The 21,973-nt window shown below is 39.2% G+C and overlaps 1 protein-coding gene across 7 annotated transcripts in view; it reads right to left on the bottom strand.

Annotated features, from left to right (window-relative positions):
* Positions 1–1,237: 1,237 nt before the first annotated feature.
* The window catches only part of LOC117411310 (filamin-A-interacting protein 1-like), a 54,751-nt gene continuing 34,015 nt past the window's right edge, over positions 1,238–21,973 (bottom strand). For 4 of the 7 annotated variants that reach the window (XM_059025869.1, XM_034921534.2, XM_034018612.3 and 1 more), the window contains exons 5-6: positions 12,887–15,701; positions 11,317–11,795 (exon numbers count right to left, since the gene is read on the bottom strand). In XM_059025869.1, the coding sequence (XP_058881852.1) occupies positions 11,589–11,795; positions 12,887–15,701 (3,022 nt within the window). In that variant the 3' untranslated portion in view covers positions 11,317–11,588. Of the gene's footprint in view, positions 3,102–9,385; positions 11,287–11,316; positions 11,796–12,886; positions 15,702–21,973 lie in introns of those variants that run through there. The other 3 variants (XM_034018611.3, XM_034018615.3, XM_059025870.1) reach the window with 3 other exon arrangements.

The following is a 21,973-nucleotide window of genomic DNA, read 5'->3' as shown; positions in this document are numbered from 1 at the left end:
CCAGAGACGGCTGTGACAACAGGAAGTAGAGCCATTCGGAAGTGGATCAGTGGACCAGTGGAGTAAAAGCAAGCCAGGCAGGAGACAGGGCTGTGAAAAGGAATCGGCCGTGTGGAGCCTACAGCTGCAGTGGAGGGGACCCTGAAGGACCAGGTTTCAAGGAGACTGGGGTGCTGGTGCAGCTGTGTTTGGGGGAGTATTATGAGCATTGACATTGTGTGATTAGTATATGAAATTGTGTGTTTATAGTTTTATAGGGTTTTAGTGAAACCAGTGCACCTGGTAGAAACTCAAATTGTATTGTTTTGGTGGTTTTTTTATGGTATTTATTGGGGAACTGTTTTTAGGGTGTCGTTTTGAGGGAGGGATTTTTTTTTCTTTGGGTTTTTATCACCAACCATGTTGGCTGGTAATAGGATTTTTATATTAACTGTTGAAATATTTCTGCACCCAATAAAAACTTGAAACGTGACGGTGTGTGGCATACTGTACCTCCTGCTTCAGTGACTTTGGGATCCGACGGTCAATAGAGTAACTACTGACCAGACAGTAATATTACGGAGAAGAACCCTTTTCAGCAACGTGTGGTGTGTGTGTTTTTTTTTTTTTTTTTTTTTTTTGGTTTAAAAGCTTTTGTACCTTGATTTGCATTTCATGTAGAATGAAAGGTCTCCAGGGATATTCCACTCCATAGTTAACCCTCCTCTTGTGTTGGGGTCAATTTTACCCAACACTGGTTTCCATTAACCTTAAATCTTACTCTTTCTTTCAAGTGCTTGTATATAGTCACAGACTGAACAATTAATACCTTAACTCTTTAAACTCGGCTGCTACGTCCGCCAGTTTTTCACTGTTTTCATTTATGTATGTTTAACTACTGGATAGTTTATACGGCATGCATGTAACATATCAAATGAAAGGCCACAAAACGTCCTTTCATATTATTTAAGTTGCAACAGGCATACTAGATGTGGTAGAGATGAGAATATATGATAATATATAAGATTATGGACAACTGAAGAGAAGTATTTACAATGTGACATGCTCAGGCCATGTCCCCTGACTTTCTGTGCCACTGTGTAAAGCAGTTCCTGTCTGACACAAGACACAATGGATAAAACTCTCTGTCTCAGTAATTATTGGTGGTTACTAATGTTGTATATTGTTCACATTTTAATGAAAGCTTCATATGTTGCCACTAATTTTGGGGGAGGAGGGGGTAAAAGACACAAACATACAGACTTTACAAACTTTTATTGTTTAAAGCATTTTGAGCAAAGAACACTATGAACAAAACATTGTGGTTATGTAATAGCGAGAGTCACGCATCTCCTTCCTGTCAGAGGTGAGTGAGTCAAACCTGTTTGGACATTGTGCTTTACCACAGATCAAAATCAGCCTAAGAAGTCGGCTAGAAAGGGCTAGGGTTCTGCAAAAGAACGGTAGTACTGACAAAACATTTAATAAGTAAATATTTGGTTTATGGATATTGTTTCATTCAGACATTGCAAAGGCATGCTTGCTGTGAGCCTAGCAGCTATTAAAATAGAATAACAATAGTCCAAAAAACGGGCCTGAAATTCAAAGCAGAACATTTGTGACCCGCCCATCTCTGCTCTTGCATTATACGATCTATATTAAAATGTTAAAATAAAAAATGTAGACTTCTTAATATAATTTAAACAGACAATGGTATCATAGTTGTAATAAACCCTGTAAGGATGTTCCTGTGTTAAGCTCATTGGTGTTATTTAATGTGTGTACGTTTTTAAAGGTTGTAATCAGTAGTCAGTGGCGCTGGAACCTTTTTTTATAGTGGGAGTGCTGAAAGCCATTGAACAAAACTGTAACTCCTGTATATGATGGAAGCCACGCTGTCCCACCCCCAGCGCCCTGTCAGCAGTAGCATAAAACTGTGTTGACCATGTTGGCTTGAGGCCTACAGCACGGCTTCATCCCACAGGATGCCAGGTGAAGTACTGGAAACATGGCAGCATCAGCGTCGTTTCATCGTGAGGGCATTTCCATTTGATCTGTAGCAATGCTTCATCGTGAGGGCATTTCCATTTGATCTGTAGCAATGCTTCATCGTGAGGGCATTTCCATTTGATCTATAGCAATGCTTCATCGTGAGGGCATTTCCATTTGATCTATAGCAATGCTTCATCGTGAGGGCATTTCCATTTGATCTATAGCAATGCTTTATCGTGAGGGCATTTCCATTTGATCTATAGCAATGCTTCATCGTGAGGGCATTTCCATTTGATCTGTAGCAATGCTTCATCGTGAGGGCATTTCCATTTGATCTATAGCAATGCTTCATCGTGAGGGCATTTCCATTTGATCTGTAGCAATGCTTCATCGTGAGGGCATTTCCATTTGATCTGTAGCAATGCTTCATCGTGAGGGCATTTCCATTTGATGTATAGCAATGCTTCATCGTGAGGGCATTTCCATTTGATGTATAGCAATGCTTCATCGTGAGGGCATTTCCATTTGATGTATAGCAATGCTTCATCGTGAGGGCATTTCCATTTGATGTATAGCAATGCTTCATCGTGAGGGCATTTCCATTTGATCTATAGCAATGCTTCATCGTGAGGGCATTTCCATTTGATCTGTAGCAATGCTTCATCGTGAGGGCATTTCCATTTGATCTATAGCAATGCTTCATCGTGAGGGCATTTCCATTTGATCTGTAGCAATGCTTCATCGTGAGGGCATTTCCATTTGATCTATAGCAATGCTTCATCGTGAGGGCATTTCCATTTGATCTATAGCAATGCTTCATCGTGAGGGCATTTCCATTTGATCTATAGCAATGCTTCATCGTGAGGGCATTTCCATTTGATCTATAGCAATGCTTCATCGTGAGGGCATTTCCATTTGATCTATAGCAATGCTTCATCGTGAGGGCATTTCCATTTGATGTATAGCAATGCTTCATCGTGAGGGCATTTCCATTTGATGTATAGCAATGCTTCATCGTGAGGGCATTTCCATTTGATCTATAGCAATGCTTCATCGTGAGGGCATTTCCATTTGATCTATAGCAATGCTTCATCGTGAGGGCATTTCCATTTGATGTATAGCAATGCTTTCTAAAATAAACAAATAAATAAACAGTTCAAAAAAGGAATTTGGGAAATACATAACAAACAGTTATCTATCATTGACCAGTTTTGCTCTTGTCAAGCCCCTACTCTTTCTGAATAATCGCAGTACAGTATATTGATTACATTAAAAAATAAATTAATCCTCATAGCCCCCCTCCTACTTTTGACCTAAATTCTGTTAATGGCTCTGTGGGCATAGACAAGAGTAGATCTGGTAACTTTTTCCTCCGATAGATTCTGATAGATGATACATACATTCTGAGATTAGTAGAGAACCATAAAGACAGACTACTAAACCTGGATGGAACTGCACTCCCAGATCAGTGTTGCCTATTCCTGGTCACCTAGGCACACTGCCACTTTACATTTGCATGATCTGAACTATTTTACATGGGATTTACATCAGAAAGACAAATAGACTCAAAGGAAAATTATGTACGAGCATGGAAGGAAAAGCATTCTGTAATTAAATGTTTTTTTTTTGTTACTTTTTTAACGAACACATTTAAGGTTGTGTTTTGTTATATGTTTTCTTAGCAAAGGTGGAACAGTAATTCAGCAGTGATTCCATAACTTCAAACAATCGAGATAGTGTGAGAGACAGAGCGAGAGACAGATAACGAGATTGACTGACAGAGCAACAGAGCGAGTCTGAGGTTACCTAACTTGCGGTGTGACAAATCATTAGAGAGAGAGGCTAGGGGGGGGCTGTGTTAAGGTCGGGCGCACGTAAGGAACGGGGGGGGGGGGGGGGGGGGCTACAAGTTTGTTATTTTGGTGGCATGGTTCTGGCCCAAACAGGGACTCGGTACGGTATTGAGTTCTGTTTAGCCCTGCACACCTTGTCTCCAGTGTCATTCATCCTGTTGAGCGCTCGAGTCGTCATAATATATTATGAGGGGAAAACGTGGATGTTGCAGGATGGATTTTTGTGCCAGAAAAAGAATCCAAGAAAAAGCCAAAAAAGAATAATAGAAACAGTGCTGTTCTGTGCAAAGCGAGGATTGCCGCTACGGGGTCACCTTGATGGTGGTAAACTTACTATTGAAGAACCTGCCGATAACAATGGAAATTTCCGTGCAGCTCTGAAATTACATTTGCAAGCAGGTGATGTAGTTCTGGCACAACATTTGAATATGTGTTGTAGCAGTAACCTGATGCGATAAGCACTTGTAAAGCGTGTAAATAAAGCAGGGTTTTTCGCAATTCCTGCAGACACTACGACTGACAGTGCTACTGTGGTACAATTGTCAATTAGACCTCGTTTCCATGAACCTTCAGCACCGTGCTGGCATTGTTCTGTCCATCTGCCTTTTGTCCTGCTCAACCTGGGTCAAAGCGTGTTGACCCACATCCTGAGTATGACCCAGGTACTTGTGACTCGGGTAAACACAACCCTGGTAGAGTGCCAGTGTAAAAGGGGCTTTAGATAGTGAAGAGTAGACAAGTGATGCTCCCCTTTTAAATAGTGTTAACCTTGGTCAAGGGATTTTTCTTCGCTGTAAATTGTGATTGGTCTGCTTATAATAACTAAAGAAACAGCCACTTAAACACAGACAGCAATGGGGCAGTGTGTATAAAAAAAGAGCCACAAAGTATTGAATAACCAAATGCCAGTCTTAATCATTTTCAGTCCAGCATGTCTTTTGGGTTATCTAAATGATTTTGTCATATGCACTAGTTTATTTAAAGCTGCTGTTCATTAAACAATATCATCGTACCATATTGCATACCTCATGTGCTGCCTTTAAAATCTACATTCCCATGTGTTTTGTGCATGACATGTGCTCCCCACCCTATCATTTACTTTCCTGTACGTATTTTACATGCTGCTACATGACTATCTGTCTTTTTCAAACATCATATATATATATATATATATATATATATATATATACTGTATCTATATATATATATATATATATATATACTGTATCTATATATATATATATATATATATATATATATATATATATATATATATATATATATAAGAAGATATATATACACACACACACACACACACACACACACACACACACACACACACCATGCTATATGTTTCCACTGCCTTCCACACCTGCATCCATATTGTGTGGCTGTTTTATATAAAACACCACTTCACTTAATTCCAATCTGTCACACATTAAAAAACAAAATATACATGAAACGTCAGTCCATTTTTCAACTGCTTAAAGATCCTGTGCATAGAACATTGTTGCTTTTTGTGTCTAACCTTATTAATGGTAAAAGCTTAGCAAAGTGTAGTAAAGCACAGTAAATGCACAGTGCTCTGAAATGACATGCAAGCATGGTAAATCACTGGACTGTGGCTAACATATTAAAACATGGTTATCCATGGGTACAGTCTACATAACAGCAATTAAGACCCCTGGGGCCAGTTTTTCAAAACTTGTATCTGGATAAAATGATCTGGATTTGGTAATCCTATATTTTGTGATCCAGATTACTTAAGAAAAAAAAAGATTTTGTAATCGTAATTATTTATAATCTAGATAGATATAATCCAGATGATCAAAACGATCAAAAAAAGGTAATCTCGATCACAAAATATACAATTCCAAAATCCAGATCACTTTTATCCAGATTACAAGTTTTGAAAAACCATCCCCTGAAGAAATGCGATGCTGTGGAGTTGGCTTGTATATTGGAATGCAAGATTTATATGAACTGAGAAGCAAGTTTATCCATGCTAATCTTGCGATAGATAATGTACCAACCAACTAAGATGCACAAGGTTATCAATGCTGTTCTGAGAAGGTTGGTGAGCAATGCTATATATATATATATATATATATATATATATATATATATATATATATATACACACACACATACACAGTACTGTGCAAAAGTTTTAGGCAGGTGTGAAAAAATGCTGTAAAGTAAGAATGCTTTCAAAAATAGACATGTTAATAGATTATATTTATCAATTAACTAAATGCAAAATGAGTGAACAGAAGAAAAATCTAAATCAAATCCATATTTGGTGTGACCACCCTTTGCCTTCAAAAAAGCATCAATTCTTCTAGGTACATTTGCACAAAGTCAGGGATTTTGTAGGCATATAGTCAGGTGTATGATTAAACAATTATATCAAACAGGTGCTAATGATCATCAATTCAATATGTAGGTTGAAACACAATCATTAACTGAAACAGAAACAGTTGTGTAGGAGGAATAAAACTGGGTGAGGAACAGCCAAACTCAGCTAACAAGGTGAGGTTGCTGAAGACAGTTTACTGTCAAAAGTCATACACCATGGCAAGACTGAGCACAGCAACAAGACACAAGTAGTTATACTGCATCAGCAAGGTCTCTCAGACAGGGGTTTCCAGATGTGCTGTCCAAGCTCTTTTGAAGAAGCACAAAGAAACGGGCAACATTGAGGATCGTAGACGCAGTAGTCGGCCAAGGAAACTTACTGCAGCAGATGAAAGACACATCATGCTTACTTCCCTTCGCAATCGGAAGATGTCCAGCAGTGCCATCAGCTCAGAATTGGCAGAAAACAGTGGGACCCTGGTACACCCATCTACTGTCCGGAGAAGTCTGGTCAGAAGTGGCCTTCATGGAAGACTTGCGGCCAGAAAGCCATACCTCCGACGTGGAAACAAGGCCAAGCGACTCAACTATGCACGAAAACACAGGAACTGGGGTGCAGAAAAATGGCAGCAGGTGCTCTGGACTGATGAGTCAAAATTTGAAATATTTGGCTGTAGCAGAAGGCAGTTTGTTCGCCGAAGGGCTGGAGAGCGGTACACGAATGAGTGTCTGCAGGCAACAGTGAAGCATGGTGGAGGTTCCTTGCAAGTTTGGGGCTGCATTTCTGCAAATGGAGTTGGGGATTTGGTCAGAATTAATGGTCTCCTCAATGCTGAGAAGTACAGGCAGATACTTATCCATCATGCAATACCATCAGGGAGGCATCTGATTGGCCCCAAATTTATTCTGCAGCATGACAACGACCCCAAACATACAGCGAAAGTCATTAAGAACTATCTTCAGCGTAAAGAAGAACAAGGAGTCCTGGAAGTGATGGTATGGCCCCCACAGAGCCCTGATCTCAACATCATCGAGTCTGTCTGGGATTACATGAAGAGAGAGAAGCAACTGAGGCTGCCTAAATCCACAGAAGAACTGTGGTTAGTTCTCCAAGATGTTTGGGCCAACCTACCTGCCGAGTTCCTTCAAAAACTGTGTGCAAGTGTACCTAGAAGAATTGATGCTGTTTTGAAGGCAAAGGGTGGTCACACCAAATATTGATTTGATGTAGATTTTTCTTATGTTCACTCACTTTGCATTTTGTTAATTGATAAATATAAAATATTAACATGTCTGTGTGTGTGTATATATACATATATATATATATATACATACACAGTATATATTATATACACATTTATGCCAGCAAGCGACCAATACATTTTCATTGTTTACACCCTAAATACTACTGTGAGATTAAGCCAGGACACTGGGGTTATATACAGAAGAACTGGATCACAGTCCTCATAACAATAGAGATCAGTGGGGAATGCTGAGCAGCGAGCATGCAAATGGTTCTAGGAATGGAACCAATTTAATCATGCTATGTTCTAATGCAGTACAGCTTTTACCACGTGTCACACGCAGGATAATGAAATATAATGCAATCCTCATCTGCTATTCAGTAATTGGTTTGCTTGAACTTTTTATCGGTCCAGCAAACACATTTGGGATCTGTTTAAAAAAGAAAAGAAAAAGTCCTGATCATACGGTGAGTTGGTTCCAACGCATGACCTGTCTCTTCCTGTTTTTCTACGAATTGGGATTTTAACCCTCTGAGTGTAAAAGTTCCATGACTCAGTGAAGGTACAGGGTGTCCGAAGTATTCAATACATGAATTCATCTTCGTAATGAAGGTGATCTGAATTTAAAACACAAGGCTAAACAATTGCAAACTATAAAGACTTTGCAGCTGCGTTTTCAATGTTTATTGGCAAAACCTCTATAGCCATCATATTAATAAACAAGCTAAAGGCCCTGTACAAAAACACAGTTTATCGTGCAGTTATCGGTCATCATTTATATAAATGCAGTTTTTATCTATGAACCCACAGTTGGGTTGGTTTTTAAATTACTTTGATGGCAGTGGGTCTAAATATTTAATCCAAATCTCTGTTGTTCATAGCATTTGAAAAGCTGAGACACTTACTAAGACCAGAAAGTAACTGAGACAACGATGCTGTGTCTCCTCTCTGGAACAATTGTACTGCTGGACACCAGGATTTGAACCTAAAATGGGTATTTGCATCCCCCAATAAGTACAGATTATAATTTTATTTTATGTTTTATAAAACTGCTCATTTTCTAAAATTGAAATGTTAATACATTTCTGGCCTTTGGTGAGAGAGTGAGGTCAACCTTTATTTTAGGTTGTTTTTTTTACTAGGCACCTCACCAATTGTTGATGAGCGTTACACCTTTTTATGATTAATAACTGCAAAATGAAAGTGTTTTTTTTTTTTTTTAATGAAGATGTCCAAGGATTAAAGAGAACGCCATATAATATCTTTGTTCCATTTAAATATGGAAAGAGCTAATTCTACAGCAGGAGAACACTTATTGGGCACAGATGCCTGGAATCCAATTGACACAGTTCAGTTCTGGCTTATATAGTTTAATGCCCCTCCCCTTCTGAAATAACAGTTCACAGTTACATGCCAGCAAAGCTCGACCAGAACATTTTGAAGAGCCATCAGAGATTACAGGCTGATTCATTGCATCTAACAAATGAAAGTTATGGTTTGCACAAAGTGATTGTGTCATATGTGTTTATGTGTTAAAATTGGGAAAGGAAGTCACAGTTGGGTGCGAAAGTGAATTCCAATTCTTACTATCCCATAACAGTCTAGTGTAGAGTCATACATATAGCCTCTGTGACTATGTGCCTAGTCATTGATAGCAGATCAAATAAAACATCCTGCAATGTGTACTAATGTGTGTATTCCAAGTCTCAAATATTTGTTAACCACACAGGTAATTCTATCAAAAGTATGTGATTTAGAAACATTTGAAGATAAACACTTGAACCAGACAGAACTCTGATGCTGTCAGTGAATGACCCCTGATTAATCGTACAGTCTCTGCTTTCCTCCTTCAGCGATATAAACGAGGCTATGAATGAGGTAGCAGATAACAGAGAGTAGATAATAGAATGATGCACATAAACTCTTCTGATTTCCAAAATAATACAAGCTGCAGTAAAGTTTAACTGCTGAACATGTTCACTTTATTAAGAGATCAATCTAAAATTAGGCCAGTCTGACAATGTTTTGGTATGATTAGATGCCTACAACAGTAAATGCCAAAGTGTGCATTGATCACTAATGCACACAAGGATTAGTTACACAGTACAACAAAATGAAATGCATACACTGAAAAGGTTAGATTTTGGCAGCACAATCAAACATGAAGTCATACAAACATGCTTACAAATAATAAAAACTAACATTAAACACAATTATAAACTAATATATACAGACGTGCTCAAATTTGTTGGTACCCCTCCACAAAAAACGAAGAATGCACAATTTTCTCTGAAATAACTTGAAACTGACAAAAGTAATTGGCATCCACCATTGTTTATTCGATATTTAATAGAAATCAGACTTTGCTTTTGATTTTTTATTCAACATAATATTGTAAATAAGAAAACAAATGAAAATGGCATGGACAAAAATGATGGGACCGCTAACCTAATATTTTGTTGCACAACCTTTAGAGGCAATCACTGCAATCAAACGTTTTCTGTAGCTCTCAATGAGACTTCTGCACCTGTTAACATGTAGTTTGGCCCACTCTTCCTGAGCAAACTGCTCCAGCTGTCTCACGTTTGATGGGTGCCTTCTCCAGACTGCAAGTTTCAGCTCTTTCCATAGATGTTCGATAGGATTCAGATCAGGACTCATAGAAGGCCACTTCAGAATAGTCCAATGTTTTGTTCTTATCCATTCTTGGGTGCTTTTAGCTGTGTGTTTTGGGTCATTATCCTATTGGAGGACCCATGACCTGCGACTGAGACAGAGCTTTCTGACACTGGGCAGTACGTTTCGCTCCAGAATGCCTTGATAGTCTTGAGATTTCATTGTGCCCTGCACAGATTCAAGGCACCCTGTGCCAGGCGCAGCAATGCAGCCCCAAAACATAACCGAGCCTCCTCCATGTTTCACTGTAGGTATGGTGTTCTTTTCTTTGAAAGCTTCATTTTTTCGTCTGTGAACATAGAGCTGATGTGACTTGCCAAAAAGCTCCAGTTTTGACTCATCTGTCCAAAGGACATTCTCCCAGAAGGATTGTGGCTTGTCAATATGCATTTTAGCAAATTCCAGTCTGGCTTTTTTATGTTTTTCTTTCAAAAGTGGAGTCCTCCTGGGTCTTCTTCCATGGAGCCCACTTTCGCTCAAAAAGCGACGGATGGTGCGATCAGAAACTGATGTACCTTCACCTTGGAGTTCAGCTTGTATCTCTTTGGCAGTTATCCTTGTTTCTTTTTCTACCATTCGCACTATCCTTCTGTTCAATCTGGGGTCGATTTTCCTCTTGCGGCCGCGCCCAGGGAGGTTGGCTACAGTTCCATGGACCTTAAACTTCTTAATAATATTTGCAACTGTTGTCACAGGAATATCAAGCTGCTTGGAGATGGTCGTGTAGCCTTTACCTTTACCATGCTTGTCTATTATTTTCTTTCTGATCTCCTCAGACAACTCTCTCCTTTGCTTTCTCTGGTCCATGTTCAGTGTGGTGCACACAATGATACCAAACAGCACAGTGACTACTTTTCTCCATTTAAATAGGCTGAATGACTGATTACAAGATTGGAGACATGTGTGATACTAATTAAAGAAACTAATTAGTTTGAAATATCACTATAATCCGATTATTTATTATCTTTTCTAAGGGGTACCAACAAATGTGTCCAGGCCATTTTAGAATATCTTTGTAGAATAAGCAATAATTCATCTCTTTTCACAGCTTCTTTGCTTTATTCTATGACATACCAAAGGCATGCAAGTATACATGATAAAATAGCTTTTAATTTCATCACTTTTCAGGAGGAATGAAGCATTATTTCAATGAGCTGTAAGGGTACCAACAAATTTGAGCATGTCTGTATATATATATATATATATATATATATATATATATATATATATAGAGAGAGAGAGAGAGAGAGAGAGAGAGAGAGAGAGAGATAGATAGATAATTTATTATAAAACTTTACAATAATATTTTATAGAAATGTGTTATTATTCTAGTTTTCAATAATAATAATAAAAAAAATAAACAACATAGTGGATTGCTCCACATAGGTAGTATGTGTACACTGTACACACAGTGACAGAGGGGGTTGAGGGGGTGGTTTCCATGGTCACAGTAGACCTGCACATACCCCTCCACAGGCTCCATTCCTCAGCCCTTTCCTCCAGCCAGAGGGTTAGAGCTGCTGACTACAGACTTCTTCACTTCAATTTTCATTGACTGGCTATCGGACCGGGACTCTAATTTTGCCATATTTGCTGCTCCCATGGCTCCTAAAACTGGTTTCCCTGCTTTCATACCTTTTGTCATCGGGATGCGTGTGGGTGCAGGGCGAGCTGGTGGCCCTTCCTGCCCTGGCTGAGGAAGGAAGAAAGAGGGAAAAAATCAACTAAAATACAACATGAACTGAGTTTTGGACAAAACTGTGGAGAGTCAGGGCTTCAACAAGGATGATGGTTATTGCCAAGGTGATTTAGTTATCAAGATGTATTGTCCATAAAGGTATATGTTTAAACTGAAATGACGCCAAGGTGATATCTATGTGTAAGGATTGATATTGACCAAGTTGGAATCCCAGTGGTTCTTTCATTTTCAGGTGGGGATGTCTGGTATTGATGTACAACCCATTAGAGCAACACTGTCAGGTGAAAGGAGTCATCTAGAGGTCAGGAGTCTGACTTCAACAGCAGGTTGCAGAAGCTCTGATTAGCACTGGTCGTAGGTAAGGTAGTCCAAGCCTGTTGCTAACCGGGGTCTTAAACACTGTAGGAGTTATCTGCTCAGGTCAAAACACAACTGAGCAAACTGACCCACAGCTATGTGATTAAGGTTTTTGTTAACTAGATGTAGTAAAGTTTGTCTCATGAAGGGTCAGTAAAGCACAGTACTGCATCATACATTTAAATTTAAAAACTTACTTTGAAACAACATCTTAGAAACCAATTAACACATCAATACATTTTAGTGTTAGTGCATTGGAATGTATTCAATTAATCTATATGTTGAAAGTAAACTACCTAGGGAGCACTCGCTATCATTCTGAAACATTTCAGTAGCAACTGAAATACAGAAGGTTTACAATTATTATTATTGTTTTGAATTTGCCAACAACTAATCTTACACTGTACAGTAAAACAGTAAAACAGTACGTAGAGAATACAAATGGACACTGATCTTGGTATTTGGTATCGTAAGTTTCTTAAACGATTCACCAAAATAACAATTAATATTTCATTATCTTTATAAATTACCAAAGTAATACCTTACAAACAGTCAGTTATCTTTTTTCCCCTCAATTTATGTTTTTGATGTACACTTGTGCCAAGTTAGCGCTATAACAAAATTAAGCAGCAGTTATACAGAATGTATTTTAGAATAGCATTTACTGTAACTGTAAAATTACCTGCAGAACTATCTCAGTACCTCCAAAGGTCTGCTCCCATACTTACCACTGACTGCGTAGGTCTGGTAGAGGCAGTGCTAACAGCTGTTATAGTGATGCTGCTTGTCATTTTACTGGTGCCAGTCTTGGGGGCTGTGTTATGACGAGGAGAACGCAAGACAGTACCTGTCGTAACTTCATTGTTTTCAGTTGTCACGGTAACAGGCCGAACAGTGATTGTGGGATTAGGGTTCTCTGAGGAAGCAGTGGAAGATCTTTTGAACTGGGGCCCCAAGTGAATGTGAATTTTGTTGTCCTCTGTAGTTATAATATTGGCATTGGAGCTGTACTTTCTGATTGGTGTGGGCACGGTCTGTTTCTCTGGGGTTACCTTGAAAACAGCGCGTCCCATGGTCATCTCCTGCGGTTCTGGAGACACTGAAACATCGGACGCTGCTGATGTAAACACTGTCATCATCTGGATAGGCGATAAGGGTCTATCGGTAAAAGGTGTTTTGCCTGTTTCTGGGGATTTCCCCTTTGATGTAGTGGTGATTGTAACAGGAGACATAGCACGCTCTGCAGACCAAAGGGTTTCCCCTGTTTTGCTCTTCTGTGAACTCGCACTGGGAGTTGGTATGATTGTGATTCGCGGTTTCTGAAGCCCTAGTGTAGGAATTACAGTGGCACTTGAAAAGAAGTCCTCTGAAGTTGGACTGGTTATCTCCAACGTTGCTGTGCTGTGTTCATGGTTGGGTGTGACACGGATATGTAAGGGCTGGCCTTGTTTTTGTGAAACCACCACTTCAGCCCGTGCCGAGTTCCCATTAGTTTGCGTTGCTTTTTCTGGGACAGACTGAGGACCGTGTTCCTTTTTCTTCATCCAGGGAATCCATGACTTTCTCATGCTAAGCTCACTGGTTGCAGGAGGGTAGCGGTCAAGCACAGCTGGCCGTTCCATCGGCTTCTTCAGGCCCTTTTGGCGCAGGTTGCTCATAATGTGGTTCTCTTCCTGAACTGATTTTCTTATGAATACAGCAGGCGTGTCCTCCTCAGCTGTTTCATTGGCTACTGAATCTGTCTGCACTCCGGTAGATGTCACTGGAACATCTACCATCCTCCTGCCATTCATGCTAGGTCTGAGAGCGCGACTGTAGCGTTTTGTAATCTCCAGCTCTTTGGTCAAGTTCAGAACCTCCACGCTCATGTTTTTCTTTTTGTTTTCTTCTTCTATAAACCTCTTCTGAAGGACAGAATAATCAACCTGTAGCTGAGAAAGCTGATCTTCTTTGTTCATCAGCTCATGAATCTTTTCCTTCAGGGCCTGAACATCTGCCTGCAGATCTCTGGTTTTCACCTCCTCCATCTTGTACCGTTGGCGTAACTCTGCTTCTTGGCTCACCGCTTCTCCCTTTTCTATTGCTTTGTTCCTGGCAATTTGACTTTTCATTTCTTCCAGCTGTTGAGAAAGAAGGTTGGCCTTGTCGTGTTCAGTTCTAAACTTTTTATCCAACAAGTCATATTCATCCTCTGTTTTCATCAGGTCACCTTCTACCACCTCCAACTGTTTTAGACGGTTTTTCAGTCTTTCAATTTCAAGTGTTAGCTCTGTAACCTTGTTGTCTTCTTGTCCAGTTGCTTCGGTATGCCTACCAAACTCTTTCTTAGCCCTGCTTCTAGCTGCCTCCCGTTCAGCTTCTTCAAGAGTGTCAAGTCTCTTTTTCATGAGGCCAACCTTACAGTTCAAGTCGTTTGACTTCTCTTCCTCATTCCTAAGATTGATCTGTAGCTCCTCTTTCTCTTTTGTAAGGCCAGACATCTTTTCTTCCATCTCAGACTTTAATTTCAGTAGCCTTTTGCTTTCTTCTATAAGCTTCTCAGTCACTTCCATAACCTTGCTTTGTTCAGTCTTAACCATTTGGTTTAAACCATTGGCCTTTTTTTCCTCCTGTTTAAGCTTTTCTGACATATTTTTTCTTTCATCTACCAACATGACTGTAAAAGACTTTAGCTTTGTCAGGTCATCCTTTAAGCTTAATTCTGTTTTTTCCAGTCTCAACTCTAAAGCCTCGAGATCTTTCACCTGAGCTTTCACGACTTCTAACTCATTGATCAAATCTTTGCTCAGGCTCTTCTCTTTCTCCAAGCTAGCGTGTAGCTGTGTGCATTCAGATTTGCTAACACTGAAGGCCCCTTCTAATTTTTCAAGTTCCACCATCCTCTTCTGCAGTTTTTCCACTTCATGCTTTAACTCTTTGCTGTGATTCTCTTCCTCTTGCAGTTTTTTCTTCAGCTCCCTGCACTGGGATTCTGTCTTTGTTATCTCTTCATCTTTCCCCTCCATCTCCAGCACTCTCTTGCGGAGGTTCTCCACCTCTGTCATGAGGCTTGAGTTCCCACTTCCTCCCGTGCTTATCTTGTTTCTCAGTTTCTGTAGCTCTTCCTCTGCCTTCTGAAGAACCTTGTTTGTTTCCTCCAGCTCCTCGATCCTGCGTGTCAGTCCGGCCAGCTTCAGCCTCAGCTGATGGTTCTGAGACTCCTGATTGGCTAGCTTGGCCGTCATCTCCTCATGCTCCTGCACAAACTTTATGGACTTGTGCTCCAGGTTGGTTTCAAGCTTCAGGATCTTCTGGCAGTCCTCTTTTGTTTTACTGTTGGCAGCTTTCAGTTTTTGTTCTTTTTCCTGTAGCTTCTGACTCAGGTCCTGCACCTTCTGTGTTTGTTGATCAATCTGCTCGATATGGATCTGCCTTTCGTCCACCAGCATCAGTGCAAAGGACTTGAGCTTCACCAGCTCCTCTCTCACTTTATTGAGTCTCTTGTTGTGCTCCTTTTCTTTGCGCGTCTGGTAGGCTTTTTCTTGTTCTAAAAGCCGTTTTAATCTGAAAAGACAGAGAACAGGGTTTAATAAAACTATTACTTATTAAATCTGGAAACATACATAGATATTAGAAATTCAAATGTAATGTTACTGTACATTATTGAGGTCAAATAATAAGCCCTACACCCTAATTTATAATTGTACAAACTGTACAGTGTGCTCGTACACTTGGAATGTACTTTCCTATAAAAGGCATCTGGGGGCGCTTTCATTGTAACTTATAACGCACAACGGTGGTAGACCACAGCTAATCTTCTTTTCACAAATATGCTAATATAAGAAACAGAACTGATGTAATAGGAACCTGCTTGAACATTCACTACCATGTCCTGGCAAAGGAAGGATTGTTTTTTTTTATTATTTAGAAATTTTAAAAAAAGAGACATGTTAAACTTTTCAACAAAAGACTGCACTGCAAACTATCCTGAAGCCAAGGCATCTTGGATTCTGTTTTGTTCAGACCTTTACCCATCTTGTCAGCGTCCAAGGAACTTGAAATCGGATAGCCTGACTATGGAAGAGATGTATGCAAACAAGTCCATAGAAACGCAATTGTCCATGCAGTGTAATGTCATGCAAATGACCTCTATCATGACTGTGACTCCCCACTCCACCCAGTTTACTTCCACATCATACACGGATGCAAAGTCTGGACACATCAGCAATGGGAATTTCCTCTTGAACACAGATGCGTTTTGTACAATCATCTTCAAGTATCATCTATTTGAGCTCTGTTAGTTTTGTACACACACACGTTTTAATATGTGTGTGTGTGTGTGTGTGTGTGTGTGTGTCTATATATATATATATATATATATATATATATATGTACACCAAAAAAAAGCATTAATTTAGGTCATAACAGAGTTGTACTGCACAGTAAAATGTAAACTGATTGACCACTCACTCAATGACCCACACACAGTGCATATTTGTTCACCATAACACTGCAGAGATCATACTCACTCACTATACTGTACAGGGTAACAGAACACTTGTGACATTTAATAAAAAGCTTGTCTTTTTATTTTCTTGTCAGGACATTGCACATACAGACAAGCACAAGCCCCAACCACCCACTGAGTATATATAGCAACTATCAAGTTAGGGTTAAGACTAAATATCATCTGCTGACAACATTTCTGTGCATTATATTGTATTTCTCTGGGAAGTTCATGGTATAGACAGGGTAAGAAAGCTAAAAAGATGTAGACCTGACCACACAGAAAATATACATCAGCAACAGAATGAAAAATCCACACACAGAGCTGGAAGCCGGGACAGAGAAGCAGAATAAATGAAAAGGGCATGACAGGACAGGGAACAAAGGGAGGGTCAGATTAGAAACTCGACTCTCATGTGATTCTCAGGCTGAGGTTACCACGCTTCATGCACTTCAATGAGCACAGAGTCCAAAACAGCAGAAACATGCCGCAGTGCCAAACGAAAGTTGTCTCCCTGTTTGTCTTCTGCTCAAATCGTCACCTAAACTGAACCACTGTTAAATATTTAACTCACTAGTTTTTCATGTTAAATGCCTGTGTTCACAGTCCTTGACCAGTTTCGTCTGCAGTGCAGTTTCACGATAAGTTAAATACACAGCAGCTTCAAATCCATGCTTTAAAGAAAGTTCAATGCCACAATCAAGCACTCTATTCATAACTGACACTGTGATTTCGACCAGCTTACAGTGCTATAAAAAAAAAAAAAAAAACTTATCAAGAACTCTTAGGTGCTAAAGAAATGTTTTAAACCAGTAATAGCTTTCTCATTCCTTACCTTCAAGCCAGGATGCACTGCAGGTAAATGCATGCTTTGCATTGTACAAAACTGCGCTCAAGAGACTTTGGCCTCCTACTCTACAGGGAATTAGCAATCACATTCAAACGAACAATGAAAGGTGAATGTTGTGTAAAATAGCTGTGGACCACTAGCTAATGATGTCATCCCTCTCCCATATATGGCGTGTAATTGTGCAGATCTGCTTTGGACGGTGAAGAGGTGGGGCCCTCAACAGTGGGAGGAAAGTTTCTTTTATACTCGCTAAGGGAGCGGGGCCTATTTGAGACAAAACCTCCTCTCTATGAGAGGCTCAAACACGAGCTGCAGGTTTCAACCAACCAATGTTTGGAAGATCAGGAGCAGCTACTATCAGAAAAAGAAAAAACAGAGCAGCAAACAGAGCTTAACTCACAAACCTGACTGCTTTCCACAGGGCTAGACAAGGCTTTGCAAACATGTTCTCTTTTTTTATAGGTAGAACGTTTTTTCCAGACTTCTCTACTGTCTTTACTGCACATACAACTTATAAAAGTTTACCCTAGTAAACCAAAGTGTAAAGCATGAAAGCATGCTAAAGCATAGATAAGCACTGTAAAGTCAAGAGAGATATGCTAAAAAATATTGCAAAAAAAAACTTAAAGAATTATAAACTACAGTAAATGCATAGTATAACCATGGGAAGAACACGGGAAACTGCAAAATCATTGTGCAAATATACAATGGTAAAGTTTTCTAAAGGGTGGTGCTAGAATCCTAATACCTGTGAATCTGTAGAGTGGTGTCAAGATAAATGGGTTACACCCAAATCAGATTATGGAACCTGATTCACTGGTAAACAAACATTTTGGCTTATGCTTCTATTAGTGTGCTATATGTTTGCTTGATTTAGTTGAATAGACAGAGACAATACATCTACTGATTTTCTATATCAGTGTCATTAAAACAATAGTGGTTCAAGTAAAAAAAATCAAGTGTGAAAACTCTAGAATGACATGTGGGATTATAACTGATGGAAATGCCAACCAAAAGCCAGATACCCATGTTAAAGGCACAGAGACTGAGATCAGAGGGGTCCGTGATGGTGCAGAAACTAGACATGTACAGATTTGTAGAAACAGGAATTCAGATAAAAAGAAATAGCTTTATGAAGTGCCGAGAGATCCACTGCTGATAAAGTTACCTCAACAACAAAAATACCCTTTATACATTAATAAGGGCGCATCACAATCAGCTGCACTTGTATCAGTTAAACTGTTGAGCTGTTTCTTTTTTCTTCTCCTAGTGATAGTGTGAATAATTCTGCTTGTGACATTCATAGCAAACATGAGGAAAGGATTATTTTACTTTGGAAGAATTACAGAAACACTTGTTACTCCAGGATTAATGAGATGTGATATGACAGGTGTGCGGGGTTGTTTGAGTGCAGCTTTTACAGCCTCTAAGTGTCCATGTATACATGTTTTAAAGCATTAAACAGAAACAGCTGGAAGTGGCAGCAGCACATGTTATTCGTATTTTCCAGTCGTGACACACAACAGTACCAATGTGTTAAATGCATCTTTATTGCAATCTGAATAGAGTGAAGTAGGTATGAAGATTTAAGATCTAATTGGCCAAATTAGTTTTAATCCACTGCTGTGTACATGGCTTGCAACCTTCAGCGAAGAGAAACACTACATCCCAGCGAAAGTTCACAATCATTTACAGCACATTATATATATATATATATATATATATATATATATATATATATATATATATATATATATATATATATATATAGTTAAAACTGGGACATATAGTACTTATAAAGCTCCCGTGCTTGCACTGTGTTTTTTCTAAAAGTAAAAACAAACTGTCCGTTAATGTTACGAAACTTGCAAGTGTGTATTACGTCCTTGGATTCTGTGTAATTTATTTACAGTTTGCAACATTTATTATAAAACAATATACAATTTAAATATGAGTGGTGTAAACTTTGAACTGGTGGAATAGCAGTTTCTATTATACTGTATATATTGTAACGAAGCGGTAAGCGTGCCTCAGCCAGGATTGATTGACGTCCGGGTAGGCGAGGACATGAAAGATCATATCAACGCGGACAGAGCTGACAGCTGAGTCAGACAAACTGCTGTGTGAACGTGCAAGCGAATGTGCACTGTCCCAGTACAATACTCGAGTACCTGCAAATTGTGTGTGTCTCCTTCCTTCAATTTCCACCGCACGCTACAATTCGGCAGACGCCTTTATCCAAGGCGACTTACAGAGACTAGGGTGTGTGAACTATGCATCACCTGCAGAGTCACTTACAACTACGTCTCACCTGAAAGACGGAGCACAAGGAGGTTCAGTGACTTGCTCAGGGTCACATAATGTCTTTGTGTGTGATTACCTCACATATCAGCCCTGCTGCTGCCTTCCCCTGTACACGCTACAATAGAAATAGTCAGGTGGAAATTCTGGCCTGTGGTTGGTTAGAACCTCATCATAGGAGGAAAAATAGATTGAATTATTGCCCTAACATCCTTACACCAGCGGGCAAAAGTCTCCATCTGTCATGTGATTCTGCAAACATTTTGTCGTTAAGCTCTAATAGGTCATTTTAAGAAAAATAAATTGAGGAAAATACAGAAATTCTGAAATTATTTATGAAATAAATTTGAAAATATTACTGCCTATTACCCTTCAGTGCAGGCAGTGAGCGTCGGATGTAGTAGCCACTAGAGGGCGCAAAACAAACGGTGTTAAAATACTAGTAACAGTTTAATAGTGACATTAGGTTTAGGGTTAGGTTTAGGTGTGGGGGTTAGATTTAGGGGTTGAGTTTAGGAGTTAGATGTGAGGTGCATATGACGTGGCACAGACTGAAGTTGTGCATGGACAAGTAAACGGTGTTAGTAATTGTAAATGAGGTAAGGTGAATGATGGAGTAACATGACGTTTAGTTCAATTAGTTCTGTTGAAGGGGAATTTTTTTTTTTTTTTTTTAAATATGATTTGCCACATTTGCGAAAGATATCCTGTTAAGGATGAGAAATTTGGCTGAAGTTTGTGTTAAGTGTACCGTACCCCATATCACTGTCAGTCCCACCCCTTTCAAAGGAACACCCTCCACCTCCACTCCTAACAACAACATAAAATGGGTGAATGAAAAAACTGCTGAACGGAGATTCTGTGACTTAACAGAAAATTAATTACAAAACATACTACAAAAGAAAGAAAAAAACGGTATGAACTTCAAAAACATTTTCTGTTATTTATTTCTGTTATTTAGTTATTTACTTATGCTGTATCAGCTATATTTAAACAAAATACTGTGAAGCCATAAATAGTTGCGAATATTTGGTGAACCACACCCATAAAACCGATTTTGCTCCAGAAATGTTGGTGCCCTGTTGCACTGGTAGGAGTATATTACTTCATATATGTACAGCACTAAGATATTCGTGCCAAAAGTGTTTTTTTCATATGCAAAAAAATGCATAATAAAAGGCTTGCAAATATTTATGGCTTTACAACCTTGCCTCTCATTATTTTAATTGACTCGTATATTAAATATGTACTGCAGACTCGGCTCCATATGGACTGGAGAGGAGGGCTACAGTGGAAAATTATTATTAAATCTTTCTTAATTATAAGTATGTTTTGTAATTCAGTTTCTGTTCAGCCATTTTCTCTTGTTGTGAGGAGTGCAGGGGAGAAAGATGCTCCTTTGAAAAGGGGCAGGACTGACAGGTGGTGTAAGGATGTCAGGGCAATAGTTCAATCTATTTTTGATGAGGTTTTAACCAATCACAGGCCAGAATTTCCAACCACTGATTCATGTATACATATCAGGGGTGTGCAATTCGTATCGCCCGATGCTCCGGACAATTAGATTTGTATGAGGGACAACAAGTTTTGCCGTTACACTTTGCCCGTCTGACAAGTAGTATTTATTTATTTATTTATTTATTTATTTTTCCTATGTTCGTTCTGTTGCTAGAAAGACACTCCGGGTATATTTGTAGAGAGCCACGCAAGTTTCTGAAAACTGAATTACAGAAGTATAGCACCTACACACAAACATTTTAAAAAGGGTTTACGCCCACCCCTATCACTTCTGATTGGCTAGCTGTGGAAGAAGCTGATCTTCTATTGGTTACAAAGAAACCCAGAAATGGCTGCCAAGAGAGCTTCTGGCAATGCACAGACTTATCTTTTAAACTTTTTTTTGTAAATGAGCAAATAAGTGATGCTGCTTTCTTAATATATGAACCTGACATTTAAATGCAGCAAATCTAGTAAAGTTACAACCCACGCTCCCCCTCCCAAAAAAATAACACCATAGTGGCTAAGGTATTAGTGGATGAGAAAACACTGTGTTGTGTAATTTATAACACTTCATGGTCAAGCATGTACTTGTTGGGATGTTTAAAAAAAAAAAAAAAAAAAAAAACTTGAAGTTTACTGTTTAGAAGCATTTGAAGCCAAACTTTCCCTGGCAAAAAA

Source organism: Acipenser ruthenus, chromosome 6 (genome assembly GCF_902713425.1).
Source record: "Acipenser ruthenus chromosome 6, fAciRut3.2 maternal haplotype, whole genome shotgun sequence".
In the NCBI taxonomy this organism is placed as follows: domain Eukaryota; kingdom Metazoa; phylum Chordata; class Actinopteri; order Acipenseriformes; family Acipenseridae; genus Acipenser; species Acipenser ruthenus.
This window is presented reverse-complemented; position numbering and strand designations above follow the sequence as displayed.